The sequence below is a fragment of the Aquarana catesbeiana genome, linkage group LG01, assembly GCF_042186555.1.
Source record: "Aquarana catesbeiana isolate 2022-GZ linkage group LG01, ASM4218655v1, whole genome shotgun sequence".
NCBI lineage: Eukaryota > Metazoa > Chordata > Amphibia > Anura > Ranidae > Aquarana > Aquarana catesbeiana.
This window is the reverse complement of record NC_133324.1, coordinates 516,786,177-516,805,680: the sequence shown is the minus strand read 5'-3', so window position 1 is coordinate 516,805,680 and position 19,504 is coordinate 516,786,177. Positions and strand designations below refer to the sequence as shown.

Sequence of the window (19,504 nt, the reverse complement as noted above, 5' to 3'; positions counted from 1 at the left end):
TACAGAAGCAATAGATACGTTTGGAAACATGAATGGAGGACAGTAAGGTAAGTGTCTGTAAATTTTATGGAAAGTGTTGATATTTTTTTCAAAAAAAATAGATGAATGCTATATTGATACATAGGGGAGCAGGAATTTAGAAAAAAAAACAAAGGTGAAAAAGTGAACTTAGCCTTTAAAATGTTAATCTGCTAGCCCATCCAACACTCCCCTCCCTCCAGATTAAAAATGCTGCTGTCCAAAGGTGTCTCTGTTTCTCCTTCATCCAGAGTGTAACCATCCAAATACAGGAAATATGTCACTGGCCAGATCACCAGGTGAAAACAGAGGGGAAAATCTAATGCAGCCATCATTAATGATTGGTAAGCTGCAATATATTGTATTTTTGGGTTTGGGTTTAATATTGATTTAACTCATACCTCCTGTACCTCTGAATCTGGACAGCTGTGGCCTGCATAGCTGTACTTGGGGGCCGCAACCTAGGAGGTGCCCTGCGTCACGATCCACCACCATTAGGATCTTTGGCAAAGGCCTTAGACACTGCATGCCTAGCACACTACCTTCAGGTGCGCAGGCTGTACAGAGTGTTCACAAACCCCTAGCCCATTACACCATAGACGTCAGAGAAAAGAAGAATGGAGATCCACAATTTAGCCAAATCTTGGTGTCACTGGATGCAGCCTGATTACTTGAGTATTTTTTGTTCATGCTATAAAGAGGTAAGAAAGAGAGGGAAGCCAAGAGTGGACAACACTGGCACCAGGTGAATAAATGGCTGTTTTCAACCAGTGGTTTCTGCAGAGTTACCGCAGTCACAAAGATTGCCACCAGAACTGCCCAAAAAGAACAGACTGGGTGGCACTCTTGTCATTTATTGTTACTTTCGTCATGCTTCTGGAATCACTATGATTTTTCTGCTGATGGAACAAATAATCAGTGTATTTGTCATTATACTTGTATGGTCAGGCTGCAATAACAGTTTTTCCTTCCTGACCATCTCAATGGCAGCACACACATGGGCTTGGCTCTGCCCCCACACTCCGATAGGACCATTAAATGGAATTCTCACCCAATTGGCCTTGCTCTGTTTTTGTCCTTGCTATATTGAACTGTAGAAGCAAGATGAACATTTCGCCTTTTTTGTGCCATAGGAAAACCCATTGCCCTCAGGTTGCCTCATGCGTGCAGAGTTTTCTAAGTGTCCATCGGGATGTACTATGTACTAAATATCAGTCACAGACAGCTGGTCAGTAATTTGCTTTAGCCCTTCTTCATAGGTGTGCGCAGCCTATTGCATTAGGGTGTGCACCCCAAAGCTCAAACACATACTACCGATCACTCACAATGAAAGGGAAGGGGCTGGTAAGTTACATATTTACCGGCCCCTTCCCCTACTCATCCTAAAACATCCCCACAGCAACAGCCGGAGGGAGAGGAGAGTTGGGAAGCCGGCAGCACTGCGAGGGAAAGGATGGGGGGGAGCCAGGGCAGTAGGGGGGATCTGTGCTGCACAGTGTGATTAGGGTGTGCCTGGGCACACCTGGCACACCCTGTGCGCACGCCTATGCCCTTCTTGTTGTGTTTCCAGGTTTCAGATGAGTGGATTGCTTAACCTTTATGTGCTGTTTTTTCAGGTGTTAGGTCAGTGGGTTTGTTAGCCCTTATGTGCTGTGTTTACAGAATTCAGATTTTGTGGACTGTTCCCTGAGGGAAACAAGGAAGCCGAGATCGCCTATATGACCATTGTTTTTTCAAAGTGGGACCTACCTTTGGTCCTAGGATATCTATCAGAACCTCCCTTTCATAACAAACAAGTTATGAAATCTGACTTTTGAAATATGAAGCTTTCTTGCTCTCAATCATTTCTGGCAGAAGAGTTTTGGAACTGAAAGCTTTGGGATGCAGAGAATAGTTGGTGATTTTTTTCCGACAGAGTCATCCTGGTACCTATGTTAAATTTCCTAATAAGACAGTTTTCATTTAAACCAAGAACTGATGTTATCCATGTTCAAAGACACAGACATGCAAATGACACATCAGCTGGATGTGTAGGAAATACTGCAGACCTACATTCAAGCAACTTCTGAATTCTGACTCTCACATCAAGAAAGTGTAGAAACAAGTTACAAGCTGGGTGAGACTAATGCCCCGTACACACGGTCGGATTTTCCGACGGAAAATGTGTGATAGGACCTTGTTGTCGGAAATTCCTACCGTGTGTAGGCTCCATCGGATTTTCCGACACACAAAGTTTGAGAGCAGAATATAAAATTTTCCGACAACAAAATCCATTGTCAGAAATTCTGATCGTGTGTACACAAATCCGACGGACAAAGGGCCACGCATGCTCAGAATAAATAAAGAGATGAAAGCTATTGACCACTGCCCCGTTTATAGTCCCGACATACATGTTTTACGTCACCGTGTTCAGAATGATCGGATTTTCCGACAACTTTGTGTGACCGTGTGTATGCAAGACAAGTTTGAGCCAACATCCCTCTGAAAAAATCCTAGGATTTTGTTGTCGGAATGTCCGAACAAAGTCCGACTGTGTGTACGGGGCATAACCCTAACCCATGTAGATGCTGCCATGAATTTACAGTAAGTCAGGAAAAGGAAAATAAATATTTGATAAGTTTTCAGAGAAATTATGAAATTTGAATCCCGGTTTCACTGAAATGGGGGCAATGCAGAACTGGGAACCCCCTCATGTGTTTCTGCAGGAGGGCACAGAAGTGCTGGTTTTATTTGTTTTTCAACCTGGAAAATCCTGTTAACAAGGAAGGAATGTTGACATAATCATATCAATTTCTCATCTACTCAGGCATGTAATGCAATGTTGTAGCTTTTTCTTCATAATTTTAACATGAATAATTCCAACATGAAATGACACAATTGCTGATTTTGCAAGTTTATATAATGATAGAGAATCTGCACAGAAGCACAGACACATAAACTTTTGGAAATATGAGAGATCATTACCTCTGTGTTGACAGCATCACTTGGTTCAATGCCAGCATACTAAAAGAAATAAATGAATAGCCTGTCAACTTTTGGGGTTATCATTTTATGTTAGGGAAGACACTAAAATTTATATTTAAAATCCAGTAATTAGTGGACCTCATAGTCAAACAACATATCCATATAATAATATCAAGCACTTAAATAAGTGAAATCCTCCTAAATACCCACTTGAAGACCAGGTCTTTTCTGAAATTATTTGTTTACATTAAAAAACTGTATTTTTTGCTAGAAACTCCACACATTATTTATTTTTTAAGCAGAGACCCTAAAGAATAAAATGTAGGGTTTAGCAATTTTTCATGTCACGCAGCATTTTTCAAATGCAACACACTTTTATTGCACACAAACACAATATAATACTTATAAAAAATATAAAAGATACCTAACATGTCATGCTTTAAAGTTGCGTCAAACTATGGTATATAAAAATCTCCACAGGTGATGCTTTAAAAGCCTTTATAGGTTAGCATTTTAGAGTTACACAGGAGGGTCTGGTGCTAGAATTATTGCTCTCACTCTGACGTTCTTGGCAATACCCCACATGCGTGGAGCCGTTTATGTATGCCTGCAGGACCTGCATATGCTTTCACCTTTGCACTCAAACACGGTGGGACAGGGGCACTTAAAATGATTTTTTTACATTTTAAAAATTTTTTGATTTTTGATTTTTACACTGTCTCTACATTTTTTTAATCACTTTTATTGTTCTCACAAGGAATGTAAATATACCTTGTGATAACAATAAGCAGATACTTTCCCAAGCCAAAAATTGTTTTGTTTACATCCGGCGAAACTAGAAGTGACAAAATATTCGTCACTTCCAGTTTCCTATACCACAGAGATGATCAAGGACATTCCAGTCTGCGAGCGCATCTATGGTAAGCTGACAAAACCACTGGCTTCAGTTCTGGGCTCCCCAGTGAGAGGGTGGCAGAAGGGGGCGACCTCAGCTGCCTGTAGAATTAATCCAATGGCTAATTAGCAACTGATAGGGATCTGCTTCTCTAGACCACCTGATTAACAATGGGTTTATGCTGTTCATTTTTCCATTTGTATTTTTTAATAAGGGCTAAGTGGTGTATTTATTTACAGAGCTTTTTTTACCATGTACCCTTAACTAAGTAATTTGAGGGCAAGGGTCAGTATCCGGGGGAACCATTTATTTTTAAACAGCCTTCCAGAATCCAATAAGCCCCTCACCTGTCCCCCCACCAAGGTGTTGGGGAGGACATCAATACCCTGATGGAGATCGATGAGACAAAGTTGATCGGTTTCCTTGAGGGAAACACTTGAATAGAGTCTGCAATCTTAGACCCACCACCAAAATATGGTTTGGCCAATAAATCTCAACGTTTTCCCAGCTTCTCAAATAATAAATACCTTCAGATGTTTTTGGAGGCAATTACGGAAGACATCCAGGTAATTAAGTGGGAAAAGATAGAACCTATTAAGGACAATCTTTCAAACAACGAAAGAAAAGCCCTTGAGGAACTAAAAACGTTACCGAACTGTATCATTAAACCTAGTACTGTATCATTAAACCTAGTGATAAAGGGGGGAAAGTTGTTTTGTGGCCTGAAACAGATTATTTGGAGGAAATTTACAAACAGCTCAATGATACTGATTGCTATGAACGATGGCCTAATACCCCTTTTCCTGACTTGGTCAAGGAAATTAATTATCGTCTGACTAGAGCCCATGAAGTAGGACTACTTACTCAAAAAGAATTAGCATTTATTAGAATCATTAATTTTAACATACCAACATTTTACATTACACCAAAAGTCCATAAAAATCTAAAAAAAAACCCAGGCAGGCCAGTTGTATCAGGGATGGGGGGCTCACTAGAGAGAATTGGTAAATACATAGATCAAAGAATTAAACATCTTAATAAGAAGTTGCCTTCCTATGTGCAAGATTCTGCTGACATTTTGCGAAAATTAAATGATTTACAGATCCCAGAGAATTCATTGTTGATTGGAATAGATGTGGAATCACTTTATTCATCCATCCCTCATAAAGTGGGGATGCAGGCAGTATCCCAATGGTTGGATGTTAGACACCCTCTTGCGGGTCCCCACAATGAATTCTTAATGGAACTACTTGAACTAGTACTTGACAACAATTTCTTTATCTTTGATAACAAATACTACCGCCAAAAATGGGACGTAGCTATGGGGGCCTCTTGTGCCCCCTCCTACGCCTGTCTGCATTTGGGGTGGTGGGAAAGAGAGGAGGTGTACAATCACCCAGCCTTCCAGGAGTATGTGGCACTTTGGGTGCGTTTTATTGATGATGTCCTAGTGGTGTGGAGAGGTACTACAACCCAATTTGAGTTGTTTATACAAGAACTCAATAATAACACCAAAAATATCTTTCTCACATATGAAGTGGATAAAGATAAAATTTAATTTCTGGACCTTATGATTAACAAAGAAAAAACAACACTTGTGACAAATACCTTCAGAAAACCTACAGTTGGAAATACCCTCCTCCACGCCACCAGTCACCACCCATGGCCACTAATCAGAGGAATGTCCACAGGCCAATTTTTAAGGATTCGTAGAAATTGTTCAAAAATCAAGGACTTTCACAAAGAGAGCAGAGATTTAAGTCAGAGATTTAAATAAAGAGGATACCCCAATTCAGTAATTAGACAAGCAAAGACAAAGGTCTCGACGAAACCAAACGAAGGGAAACAATTATGGGCTTAGAACCAAATATAGAAAAATTGAACAAAAAACGTATGGATAAAATAGGCTTGGTGACCACGTATGGCACGCATTGGGACCATCTTAAAGGGATATTGGGCAAACATTGGCACTTACTTATGTTGGATAACAAGTTAAAACAAATTTTGGGCCCCTGACCCAGTGTAATTGCCAAACGAGCACCGACAATAGGAGATACCCTAGTGCACAGTGAATATACCTGTTCAGTGGTAAAAAAACCTGCTTTAACATCAGTTGCAGCACATATTGAGGGCAAGTACCCCTGTGGGCATTGCGCTGTATGCAAGTATGTTAAAAGAACTAATGTTTTCAGTGACTCTACTGGTAAACATACTTTCAGGATTAAACCTTTTGTGAATTGTTCTACTACTTACATTATTTACCAAATCATTTGCCCATGTGGGAAAATATATGTGGGCAAAACCCTAAGAGAGTTCCGTAAAAGAATAGTTACATAGTTACATAGTAGGTGAGGTTGAAAAAAGACACAAGTCCATCAAGTCCAACCTATGTGTGTGATTATGTGTCAGTATTGCATTGTATATCCCTGTATGTTGTGGTCATTCAGGTGCTTATCTAATAGTTTCTTGAAGCTATCAATGCTCCCCGCTGAGACCACCACCTGTGGAAGGGAATTCCACATCCTTGCCGCTCTTACAGTAAAGAACCCTCTACGTAGTTTAAGATTAAACCTCTTTTCTTCTAATTTTAATGAGTGGCCACGAGTCTTGGTAAACTCTGTTCTGCGAAAAAGTTTTATCCCTATTGAGGGGTCACCAGTCCGGTATTTGTAAATTGAAATCATATCCCCTCTCAAGCGTCTCTTCTCCAGAGAGAATAAGTTCAGTGCTCGCAACCTTTCCTCATAACTAATATCCTCCAGACCCTTTATTAGCTTTGTTGCCCTTCTTTGTACTCGCTCCATTTCCAGTACATCCTTCCTGAGGACTGGTGCCCAGAACTGGACCGCATACTCTAGGTGCGGCCGGACCAGAGTCTTGTAGAGCGGGAGAATTATCGTTTTATCTCTGGAGTTGATCCCCCTTTTAATGCATGCCAATATTCTGTTTGCTTTGTTAGCAGCAGCCTGGCATTACTTGCCATTGCTGAGCCTATCATCTACTAGGACCCCCAGGTCCTTTTCCATCCTAGATTCCCCCAGAGGTTCTCCCCCCAGTGTATAGATTGCATTCATATTTTTGCCACCCAAATGCATTATTTTACATTTTTCTACATTGAACCTCATCTGCCATGTAGTCGCCCACCCCATTAATTTGTTCAAGTCTTTTTGCAAGGTTTCCACGTCCTGCGGAGAAGTTATTGCCCTGCTTAGCTTAGTATCGTCTGCAAATACAGAGATTGAACTGTATAAATAGGAGAACACATTTCAAGTATTGTCACTAAAGATGACACATCTCCAGTGGCAGTGCATTTTAGGGATAGTCATGATGCAAAGTTAGCTGGATTGCATTATCCATAAATTGGAATTGTCTAACATAAGAGGGGGCAGAGATAAGTTACTATTACAGAAGGAGGCTAAATGGATTTTTCTCCTGAACTCCAAGGCCCCTAGGGGGTTAAATAGCGACATATCCCTGCAATGTTTTCTATAGATACGCATGTCTATCCCTTATGTAGATACCCATTCTTTCATATATACACTTCTCTTACATATTTGTACATTATGTTGGAGTGCACACTATTCTGTGAATCCAGGTTACTTGCTTATGGGCATCTAACCGAAATAATAGGAATCTCCCTATCTATGACTGAAATGGGGGATTGTTGATAATATGTGTATAGGATTGACTATTATCACCAGTTGTTTGTTTTGTGCATAAACATTGCTTGGCCTCCTCCCAATAGCTGAGTTTAATGACAGGGGTATTTGCCATCTGAACAGAGCAAGATACACAATGGTGGATTAAGATTTAATCAAGGAGTTGCCTGTATCAGATGAAACCGATGGATTTCATAAACTCAGGGTTTAAAACAGTTCCGCCCACTTAAAATAGATCTGCACTATTGGAAGTAGTCTGCGTGTGTATGATCTATATCCGACGAGCCTGACATGCTAAATCGGATGTCGGGCACGTCGGATGGGATGTCAATGTGATATGATGCGAAGTGCCTGTGGGATTGTCTGGGCGCAGATGATCTCAGATAGGATTTGGATCTTTAATTGGAACCTGGATAGCCCATGCATAAATTGATTATTGTATGGGTTTATGTAGGACTATGTGGAGAATAGCGATTAGGGATTGACATTGGCTTATAGCCAAGGATCCCATTAGCATTGAGCACATATGAGAAGATAATACAATATAAAAGCTCTATTGAATAATCCAGTTAAAATATCCTATCAGGGCCGTCTCTAATTTTGATTGGGCCCTGGGCAAACATTTTCTTGGGGCCCCCCCTCCATTCTGAGACATACAAAAAATAGCAGGTAGACTCAAAATCAGTTTACTGCAGCAGATCACGCAGCGATTGCAATTGTTTGCCAGATGTTACAGCCTATCATTACTGCTCAATGGCTGGTTTCTAGAGGTTACAACACATAATTTCTGCTTCCGTTTGGTTGCTAGAGGTTAATGTACATTATTAGCGCTCACTAATTGGTTGCTAGGGGTTACAGCACATCATTAGCACTTACTGATTGGTTGCTAGAGATTAAAGCAGATCACTACTGTTTGCTGATTGGTTGCTAGAGGTTCATGCACATCATTACCTCTCACTGAGCAGTGGAGCAATCCCAAATAAATGAGCAAGTAAAGGGGCACATTAATACACATACTACAGGAGAGGTTCAGAGACTGCGGACATACTGCAGGAGAGAATCAGAGACTGCGGACATACTGCAGGAGATTACCAGAGACTGCGGACATACTGCAGGAGACACTCAGAGGCTGCGGACATACTGCAGGAGACAGAGACTGCAGACATACTGCAGGAGACAGAGACTGCAGACATACTGCAGGAGATTACCAGAGACTGCGGACATACTGCAGGAGACAATCAGAGACTGCGGACATACTGCAGGAGATTACCAGAGACTGCGGACATACGGCAGGAGACAATCAGAGACTGCGTACATACTGCAGGAGACAATCAGAGACTGCGGACATACTGCAGGAGATTACCAGAGACTGTGGACATACTGCAGGAGATTACCAGAGGCTGCGGACATACTGCAGGAGACACTCAGAGGCTGCGGACATACTGCAGGAGACACTCAGAGGCTGCGGACATACTGCAGGAGACACTCAGAGGCTGCGGACATACTGCAGGAGACACTCAGAGGCTGCGGACATACTGCAGGAGACACTCAGAGGCTGCGGACATACTGCAGGAGACACTCAGAGACTGCGGACATACTGCAGGAGACAATCAGAGACTGCGGACATACTGCAGGAGACAATCAGAGACTGTGTAAATACTGCAGGAGACACTCAGAGACTGCGGATATACTGCAGGAGACAATCAGAGACTGCGGACATACTGCAGGAGACAATCAGAGACTGTGGACATACTGCAGGAGACAATCAGAGACTGTGTAAATACTGGAGACACTCGGAGACTGTGGACATACTGCAGGAGACACTCAGAGACTGTGTAAATACTGCAGGAGACACTCAGAGACTGTGTAAATACTGCAGGAGACAATCAGAGACTGCGGACATACTGCAGGAGACAATCAGAGACTGCGGACATACTGCAGGAGACAATCAGAGACTGCGGACATACTGCAGGAGACAATCAGAGACTGTGTAAATACTGGAGACACTCAGAGACTGTGGACATACTGCAGGAGACACTCAGAGACTGTGTAAATACTGCAGGAGACACTCAGAGACTGCGGACATACTGCAGGAGACAATCAGAGACTGCAGACATTATACAGGGGATGGTCAGAGAACTTTCAGCAATGCACAGCTGTACAGTTAAATAACACAGCTCAGGGTTTAAATAGTCAGGCATTTTATGGTTGTAAGGACATACCTGGCCAGCCAAACTCACTACATACATTCAGGACTGTGGGCGGGGCTTCCACTCTCTGCTCTCACTAAAGCAGCTGGGAGCTCCACTGATGCTTTGTTGGGGGGCCCGCGTCACCCGTGAATTGTCGCCCCGATGACAGCTTTGCAGAGCGCACAGAGGACATGGGAGGATGTATTCCTCGCTAGCCAGGTGAGATGGGGCGGGGCCGGGAGCTCCACTGACGCTCTGACCCCGCCCACGTGCAGCCTGTGTACTGGGATTAGAGCACCTGTAGTGAGAGCCAGTGATCGGAGTGGGAGTGTCATTGGAGCTCCCGGCCCCGCCCCCGGACCTCTGTATTCACCAGCCAGTATAGAGGGGGCGGGGCCGAAAGCTCCACTGACACTCCCACTCCGATCACTGGCTCTCACTACAGAAGCTCTTTTCCGAGTACACAGGCTGCAAGTGGGCGGGGTCAGAGCGTCAGTGGAGCTCCCGGCCCCGCCCCCCTCAGCTGGCTAGCGAGGAATACATCCTCCCATGTCCTCTGTGCGCTCTGCAAAGCTGTCATCGGGGCCCCAACTCACGGCTAGCGCGGGCCCCCCAACAAAGATTGGGCCCAGGGCAAGTGCCCCGTTTGCCCTGCGCTAAAGACGGCCCTGTATCCTATATTAGTAATATTCCCACGCAGCATTTAGATGCAGACAAAAATTGTCACTTGGTGATGTTTTGTTTAGTGCAGGGCATCACACCACTACACACACCACACCACTATATATTTTTAAGCTTGAAACTTTATAGTAATTCCACACCTGGGGTGAAGTAACAAATGGGTTAATAACACCTGGTACTCACCGTAGATAATTGAGAGTGATTTGTGGTTTTGTATTTAATGGGTGACTGCTGACTATTCCCTTAGTTCTGACAAAGTTCCGTCCCCTCGGAACGAAACATGTAAACTCTAGAACCCCCGTCTCTCTACCTACCGTAGCTCAACCCTATTGACAATAAGGACCTAATGACCTTAGTTAGGATGCACAAGCCTGAAGAAAAACTTCTGCCTGGATGATTATTTTACAAGTACCTCCTGTCTGACTCCCTATCATTCCCCAAAGGATTTGGGAAGAGAGGATTGGCGATAAGACATTGTGAACATTGGCTATATAAAAACTCCCACAGGAGAACTACAAATGCCCTCCCTCTATTTTAAATACACTGTGCTAACAGAAGGGAAAACAAGGAAACAACCAACGGACAAGGAACAGCTTTTCTGAACATCTAATCAATTGGATATACATATACAGGTCTATACCGACTCAGGGTTTGAACGATCTCTGTAGAATCACCGGATCCGTGAGTAACCCATACTAAGAGATTACCTGCAGGCTGCAGGAACCCTGTTTGTGGTTACATTCAATGTATCTGTGAGGACTGTTCCATTTTTATTTAAATGTTTACAAACATTGTTTCATATCTAGTAATACTCAGAGATTGCTGCACAGTGTTTTGCTTAGTTCGTTTTCAATGTGAGTAGAGCAGGAGCCAATATTACATATACAGATGTATATTGAAAGACCAAGGTTTACTATCATTTTGACTGGCAATTGGAGATGATTGGCCATACACTGAGAGATAGAATTCAATCTAATCTTGAGAAAAGTTGTATAAATCAGTGGCTGTCAAGCTACTATACAAGCTTTATGTGTGTACTAAGGATTAATCGTGAGAATTACCTGCAGGCTGTGGGAATAGTCTCAGATTTATAAAATAGGCAATTAGTACTACTGCTGAGAATTAAATAGCTTGTCATTGCATACAGCCCTTGGAGTATTTGAATACGTGTCCTCTTCTTCAACTACACACTACTCAGCAGGATAAGACTATTAGCAGGATGTATCATACATGCATTCAACTACTTGACTGACTGACGTTGGGGAGTCTCTCGGGTGGACATTAACCACTTCACTACCCGCGTATTGTAATATGACGTCCACAGATGGGATCTCCCATCCTGGGTGGACGTCATATGACGGCCTGGGCTTCCCGGCCATCTAGGGTGCGCGCGCCCGCCGCATTGCTCGGGACCCGGTGTGTGTGCCCGGTGGCCGCGATGTCCGCCGGGCACCCGTGATTGCCCGTTAACCGGGCCGGACCGTGGATCTGTGTGTGTAAACTGATGGGCACTGACAGGCGGCTGTGATTGGCACTGACAGGTGGCACTGATGGGCAGCACTGCTGGGCACTGATTGGAACTGTGATGGGCACAGATTGGCACTGTGGTGGGAACTGATTGGCACTGATATGGGCACTTATTGGCACTGACATCCGTTTCTGATGGGGCACCGACTGGCAGCTGATTGGCACTTATTGGCAGCTGTGGTGGCACATCTTATGGGACTGTGCTGATAATCAATGTGCTGATTATGAGCACAGACCCCCCCCTCTGACAGGGCTCTCCCTGTCAGCGCGAAACGAGGAATGCCGTTTACCAGCTCTTCCTGGTTCACGTGATGATCAGCTGTGATTGGTCACAGCTGACCACGTGGTAAGAAGCCTCTGTCAGAGGTTCCATACCACGATCGGAGATGCAGTATGTCAGACTGACACACAGCACCTCCGATTGCTGTGCTGCGTGCCCCCGCAGGCATGCGCCAGCATGTTATCCTGCTCAACGTCATATGACGCCCAGTCAGGATAACAGAACCACTGGTTAACCGCTTGCCGACCAGCCGCCGTCATTATACTGCGGCAGATCGGGACGATCCCGCGAGCCGTCGTAGCTATACGTGGGCTCCTTTTAGCGGTATAGCAGGCATCGCATACGTGCCCGCTGCACTGCTGGGGTGCCAATGTTCATGGCCGACGGTTGCTATAAATCTATCCCCTATTTTGTAGACGCTATAACTTTTGCGCAAACCAATCAATATACGCTTATTGTGATTTTTATTACCAAAAATATGTAGAAGAACACATATTGGCCTAAACTGAGAAAAAATTAGCTTTTTTTAAAAAAAAAAAGGGGGATATTTATTATAGCAAAAAGTACAAAATATTGTGTTTTTTTCAAAACTGTCGCTTTTTTTTTGTTTATAGTGCAAAAAATAAAAACCGCAGAGGTAAACTGAGAAAAGGGGCGTGGTCTCGACATGGCCGAGTGAGGACGTTTCTCTGAGGAGCTCCCGGCCTGACCCGTCCATTACCGGCTTTTACCCACGCATACTCTGCTTGCTTACCCGGTATGTACTCTGCTGGAAAGCGGAGAGGCAGATCTAGACATCAGGGGTCCCCAAAATCACGCAACGGCGGAGATATCCAAAGATTCTTAGTGAACACTCCCGGAGCAGCACCAGCTACTAAGATGGCGGACACCACGAGGCCCGGCGCGCACAAGGACCAGCAGCATCAGGCTTCCTCACAGCAGATATCGATGCCGACGGTGCAAACACTAGACTGCTCAATACCCGGAATATTCCGTACTGACTCACAGGAGTCTCTATCCCTGTCGCACACGCCACTGACACTGAGAGCTGATGCGGAGCTTAGGGCACTTTTACAGGCCCTCCCAACCAGATCAGACATAGAAGCCATTGTGAGCAGAATAGAGGCTTCCCACCGACAGGAGATAGCAGGAGTGAGACAGGAATTACAGACCCTGTCAGACCGAGTGGATATGGGAGAATCATCAATGAACACGATCGAACGACGATTGGCGATAGTGGAGACAGCACAAACTACCCAGGCCTCGGTGATCCTAGCTCAACAACTGCGGTTAGAGGAGGCTGAAGACCGCAGCAGAAGGAATAACCTGCGATTAAGGGGAATACCGGAGGCAACGGGGATAGAGGACCTGGCAGAGTCCACACTAGCGATTTTCAGGGACCTGCTGGGAGAGCAATACCCAGCAAGTCTATCTTTTGACCGTATACACCGAGCACTGGGCCCCCGCTCAACTGATATGGGCAGACCGAGAGATGTTATTTGTCGCATACATCAATATACACACAAAGAGATGGTGCTGAGAGCAGCTTGGGAGAAAGGTGATGTCACGTTTGATGGAGCGGTTATTCGAATTCTCCCGGATTTATCGCAATCGACTCTGCAAAGAAGGGCCCAATTAAAGCCAGTGCTGGAGGCGGCGAGGAATGCTGGCTTTACCTATAGGTGGGGTTTCCCCATCTCAGTGACATTTCGGAAAGCTCAACACTCGTTCACACTGCGGACACCTGCCGAACTTCCAGCCTTGTTTGCATTCCTAGAAGTGGATCCTGTGACAGTTCCGGATTGGCTACAGTTCCTGCAGCGCCCAAACAACCGGCCCGGAACGTCTGGCAGGCAGAGATCTCGATCACCAAGACCACAGCGGAATCAGCGCAGATCACGCTACACTTCGGCAGAAGCGCCAAGGGAAGACTGAACTGGTTACTGTGAGCGGTGAGCTAATGGAAACTGTTTTATATCTTCTCTGATAGCTATATAGGCATCCTTCCCCCGTCTATATACACATTTTAGTTGGATGTCCCCCGTCCTCTTCACCCTTTCTTTGGATATTACTCCCCTCAGAAATTTTTTTTTTTTTCCCTTTTTGCCCACATTCTTTCTACACTTCCTCTGCGATTCGATGGATATCGCCCCCTCCCCCTGCCTAGGGAGGATTCCCAGCCTTATTGATTAGCCCCACAAGTTGGCATGAAGGAGGAGAGACTGCTTGCACAGACTGCCATTGAAATAGCCTATGAGGTTATCACAGCCCTCTCATACCCGGACCGACATCTTTTATTGGAAGTACATTTGTTGCGGACACCCTCGACCTACTGAGGAAGACTGAAGGGACTACCCAGAAACTAGGTCCAGGTTATTGAGTGTAACACAACATGATCTTATCGGGTTAATATATCCTATGCACAGTCAAGTAATTAAGATAAATATTGGATGAGTGGATGGGGATGAAGGATATCACCCATGATAGTGATAAGAATATTTGAGCAAAGTTTTCAATGCTAGAAATAAACTTTACAGGGGCAGGCTTGCTTACTTATCTTCAGACGATTTCCACACACATACACTCGAAGTCAGGATTGGTGAGATAGGGGGCTACCAAACATGAGTATGACAGAGAGGGATGGTTTGAGATTGGGTTGGAGAGGGAGTTGTGGAAGAAAGCATTCACCCATATTTTCAGAGAAAACGGGACAACACCCTACACAAACCCACATATAGTGGGGATATTTTAGGAGGTTACAGACCCTTAGCTATGGGGGTAAGATTCTCGGTATACACACCTCCTCGGCTATCCTTCACTTGGAGTCTTGACCCCTCATAAGGGAGGATACAATCAGCAAGGGGGGAGGGGCCAGTTTAAGAAGGGGGACATGGTATTGGTGACGGGGTTGGATTGAGGGGCGGAGGGGGTAACTTACGCCCCCTATCTTCTCTCAAAGATGCTTATGGTCTATGGTAAAGTGTATGGCCCACAACTAGTGGCTATGTAGTAAAACAGGACGCTAGGTGTTCCACACCATATACACTCTAAAAAAGTATTTTTTGTTATTTGCTCTGGTTTTTGTTGAGCTAATTTTAGTTTATTTCTGCCATAATCACTATTATCTATATTAAGCTTTTAAGTAGAGGTTTCTAATGTTTTCAAGCTAGGTGGTGGGGGCGGGCCGGGGGAACCTTTCTTGGTTTAGTCTTACCTCTCCCCCAATAGGTTGGAGCACGTTTCCTAATGAGATCCAGGACTTGCTCTTTTATAAAGTAATTTGCTTAATCTAATTAGCAAACAGACGGTATACACAAACTATTACCTGTCTTAATCGACAGTAGTTTCAGTTCGCTTTCTTTCTCTTCTCTCTCTCTCTCCCTTATCTATCCTACACCCTCCTAACCTCCACCCCCTTTTCCCATATCCAATCCTTACCCCCCCCCCCCTTTTTTTTTGACCCAGGTCATGATGGACTCAATCAATATATACTCCTTGAACGCCAAGGGCCTTAATATTCCAGAGAAACGCCGTATGCTTCTGTCTGACCTTAAAAGAGCTCGCGCGGACGTTGCATTCGTCCAAGAGACACACTTCAGGACAGGGAATCAGACCTTTTTAAAAAACCGACACTTTCCACATACTTACCACGCCTCTAATGTGGCGTCCAAATCCAAAGGGGTGTCAATACTTATTTCAGGGTCAGTACCCTGGACCTGTACAGATACTTTGGCGGACCCAAATGGCCGCTACCTGTTCCTTAAAGGCTCGCTTAGAGGCACTAAAGTAACACTGGCCACTATATATGCAGCGAACGACCGACAAGACACCTTTCTACACCACACACTGAACTTACTCACTGAATTCACGGAGGGCCAACTGGTATTAGGGGGAGACCTGAATGTGCCGCTGATCCCCTCGGTGGACACGTCATCCGGCTCCTCGTCCATACGATCTAGTGTACACAAACGCATAACTCGAGACCTACATGATGCCCGACTGATTGATACATGGCGATTGCTCCACTCTGGGGAACGCGACTATACTTTCTACTCCTCCCCACACAAAGTATACTCGAGAATAGACTACCTTTTTGTCCCACATAGCCAACTGGACGCAATCCATAGAGTGGAAATAGGCAACATCACATGGTCGGATCATGCACCCATCACTATGTGTTACTGTTTGTCATCGTCCGTGACAGCCAGATCCAAATTCTGGAGACTGAACGAAAGTCTCTTACAGACACCGGAGGTCCTGACAGATGTACAGAATGAACTGACGCATTACTTTCGACTTAATGACACAGGAGAATGTGGTCCGGGTATAGTGTGGGAAGCCCACAAGACGGTTATAAGGGGCATATTCATAAAACACGGTGCACGCATCAAGAAAGAAAGGGAACAATTGTTGCTAACTCTTCTTGACAAAATACACGACTTGGAAGCTAAACACAAACAAGCACCGACCAAATCGATAGAAGCAGATCTAATATCCCTCAGGAAGCAAATTGTTGATTTGCTGCAATATAGAGCCAAAGCTGCCCTACAAGTGTGTAGGAAAATATCTTATGAGTCGGGGAACAAATGCGGGAAACTTCTAGCCCGATCAATCCGGAAACACCGACTTAACACGTACATTGCCCAGATTAAAAACCTAGAGGGTCAAAAAAAGACCACACCAATCCAAATTGCGGAAGTATTTAAAAATTACTACACCTCATTATATAATCTCCCAACCAAATCATCAACAGACGACGCGGTCAATGACTATCTTACAGCTTCCCAAATGCCCAGACTGTCTTTAGAAGACAAAGTAGGACTGGAAGAGCCCATCACAATAGAGGAACTGCAGCTAGCGGTGAAAGGGATGAAGCCGGGCAAAGCTCCAGGCCCAGATGGGTTGACTATACAATATTATCAAACATTACTGACCACATTGGGCCCCCATATGGTGAAGATGTTCAATGGGCTGGGTGAAGGAGCTTCATTACCCAGGGACACACTAAGGGCACACGTATCTCTTATACTCGAAGAAGATAAGGATCCAGCGGCATGTGGCAGCTACAGGCCTATATCGCTCCTTAATGTGGACCGCAAACTCTTCACAAAAATTCTAGCCAACAGACTGACCCAGTTTATGCCAAAGCTAGTTCACTTAGATCAAGTGGGATTTATCCCCGCTCGAGAGGCAAGGGATAACACCACCAAGGTGCTAAACCTCGTTCATGAAGTGAACAAACGAAATATCCCGTCCGTCTTTCTCAGCACAGACGCTGAAAAAGCGTTTGACCGGGTTAACTGGGTATTCATGTCGGCGGTCCTTAAACATATCGGTCTAGGCCACAAAATGATAAAATGGATCTCTAGTATATACTCTACGCCCACAGCACAGATTAAGGCAAATGGAATCCTCTATGATGCGTTCCCTATATCAAACGGCACTAGACAGGGATGCCCGCTGTCGCCCCTCCTTTTTGCCCTAACGTTAGAACCTTTTCTATGTAATATAAGATTAAATCCCGATATATCAGGCATAACAATAGGAGATGTTCAATACAAAATATCTGCCTATGCCGACGACCTTATGTTTTCCCTCACCAACCCTATAGTGTCACTCCCGAATCTCTTGAAAGAATTTGGAAAATATGGCCATCTTTCCAATCTAAAAATCAACTTTGATAAGTCGGAGGCCATGGGAATTAATTTAACACCAACTAGACTGAACTCTATAAAGTCACAATTTAAGTTCAGATGGACAGATACATCCCTCAAATATCTGGGGACCTTGATTCCCCGTGACCTAAGACACACCTTGGACCTTAATTTCCCCCCTCTACTGACCAAAACTAAACTACTTTTAGAAGACTGGAATAAGGGGCTACATTCATGGTTTGGCAGGTGTAACCTAATTAAAATGGCCATACTTCCGAAGTTTTTATATTTGTTTCAAACTTTGCCAATCAAAATCCCGCCCCAATACTTTAAGCAGATACACTCCATTTTCATCAAATTTATTTGGGAAAAATCAAAACCTCGACTGCGTAGAAATTACCTCACACTTCCCAAACATTATGGAGGATTGGCCCTCCCTGACCTGAGAAACTACTATAGAGCAGTACATCTGGGAAGAATAATAGATTGGAACAGACACGGCGGAAACAAAATATGGACACAACTAGAACAGGCACAGTCTGAGATACCACTGAAGGGAACGATCTGGTGCTTTGATAGATTACCAGTGACCTTGAAATCGCACCCTTTAATAGGCACATCACTTCGAGTGGGACACACTGCGATAATCGCAAACTCCTTATCCACAGATAGCACACCTCTATATCCAATTCTGGGTAACCCAGGTTTCCCCCCGGGACTGGAACGATTGGAATTTAGGTCACTTAGATCAACAGGAAGAGATAGAGCCTCACATTTTCTGATAAAAAATAAATGGCCATCCATACAGTCATTGACGCTAGACAGTGGTCAATTTCAACTCCCATTTTGGACTGCGATTCGTTTACATCACTTTTTATGTACAATACCTAACCCATCACGGTTTAACCGCGACCTGACGACTTTCGAAAACTACTGTAATGATGAGGGAACTTTATCTCAAGTTCTATCAAAAACTTATGCCTTGGTTAATTCTCCTGCAGAACAACCTGACTTGACGTTCATACGTGCATGGGAAACCGACCTACAACGTACGGTTACTAGTGCCCAAACACAAAAGATTATCACATTCTCCCTTAAAACATCTCTATGTACCAAAACACAGGAGCTTAACTATAAAATTTTGACTAGATGGTACTACACGCCTAGCAGACTTCACGAATACTTCCCAGATACATCTGACAAATGTTGGAGATGCCAAACAAGTAAGGGAACGCTCCTCCATGTCTTTTGGTCTTGCCCACTCCTGTCCCACTTTTGGAAGACAGTTCGTACAATAACGCAAAAGTTCACGGATTACACAATAAGTGATGAGCCAGCTCTAATTTTGCTTCATGCAACGGCAATTTCGCCACGAACTTACAAAAAGTCGATAGTACGGCACTTACTGAACGCAGCTAAAGCGTGCATCCCCCTTCTATGGAAAAAAACGCTCCCACCGACTATAGGGATGTGGTTGCGCAGGGTGGAGGAGATCAGAAGATTGGAGGATCTGGTTCAAACGGCACAAAACAAACAAGAGCGACATATACAGACATGGAGGCTATGGAATATGTTTATACTTTCAGACGAAGGAATAGCCCTTCTAGCCACATAGAACAAACTAACACAATAGC

The 19,504-nt window shown here is 44.3% G+C and overlaps 1 protein-coding gene across 2 annotated transcripts in view; it reads right to left on the bottom strand.

Annotated features, from left to right (window-relative positions):
• MISP (mitotic spindle positioning) overlaps positions 1–19,504 on the bottom strand; it is a 245,276-nt gene that overhangs the window by 37,941 nt on the left and 187,831 nt on the right. For both annotated transcript variants that reach the window (XM_073594048.1, XM_073594047.1), the window contains one exon: positions 2,983–3,021. In XM_073594048.1, coding sequence (XP_073450149.1) covers positions 2,983–3,021 — 39 coding nt within the window. The remainder of the gene's footprint in view (positions 1–2,982; positions 3,022–19,504) is intronic.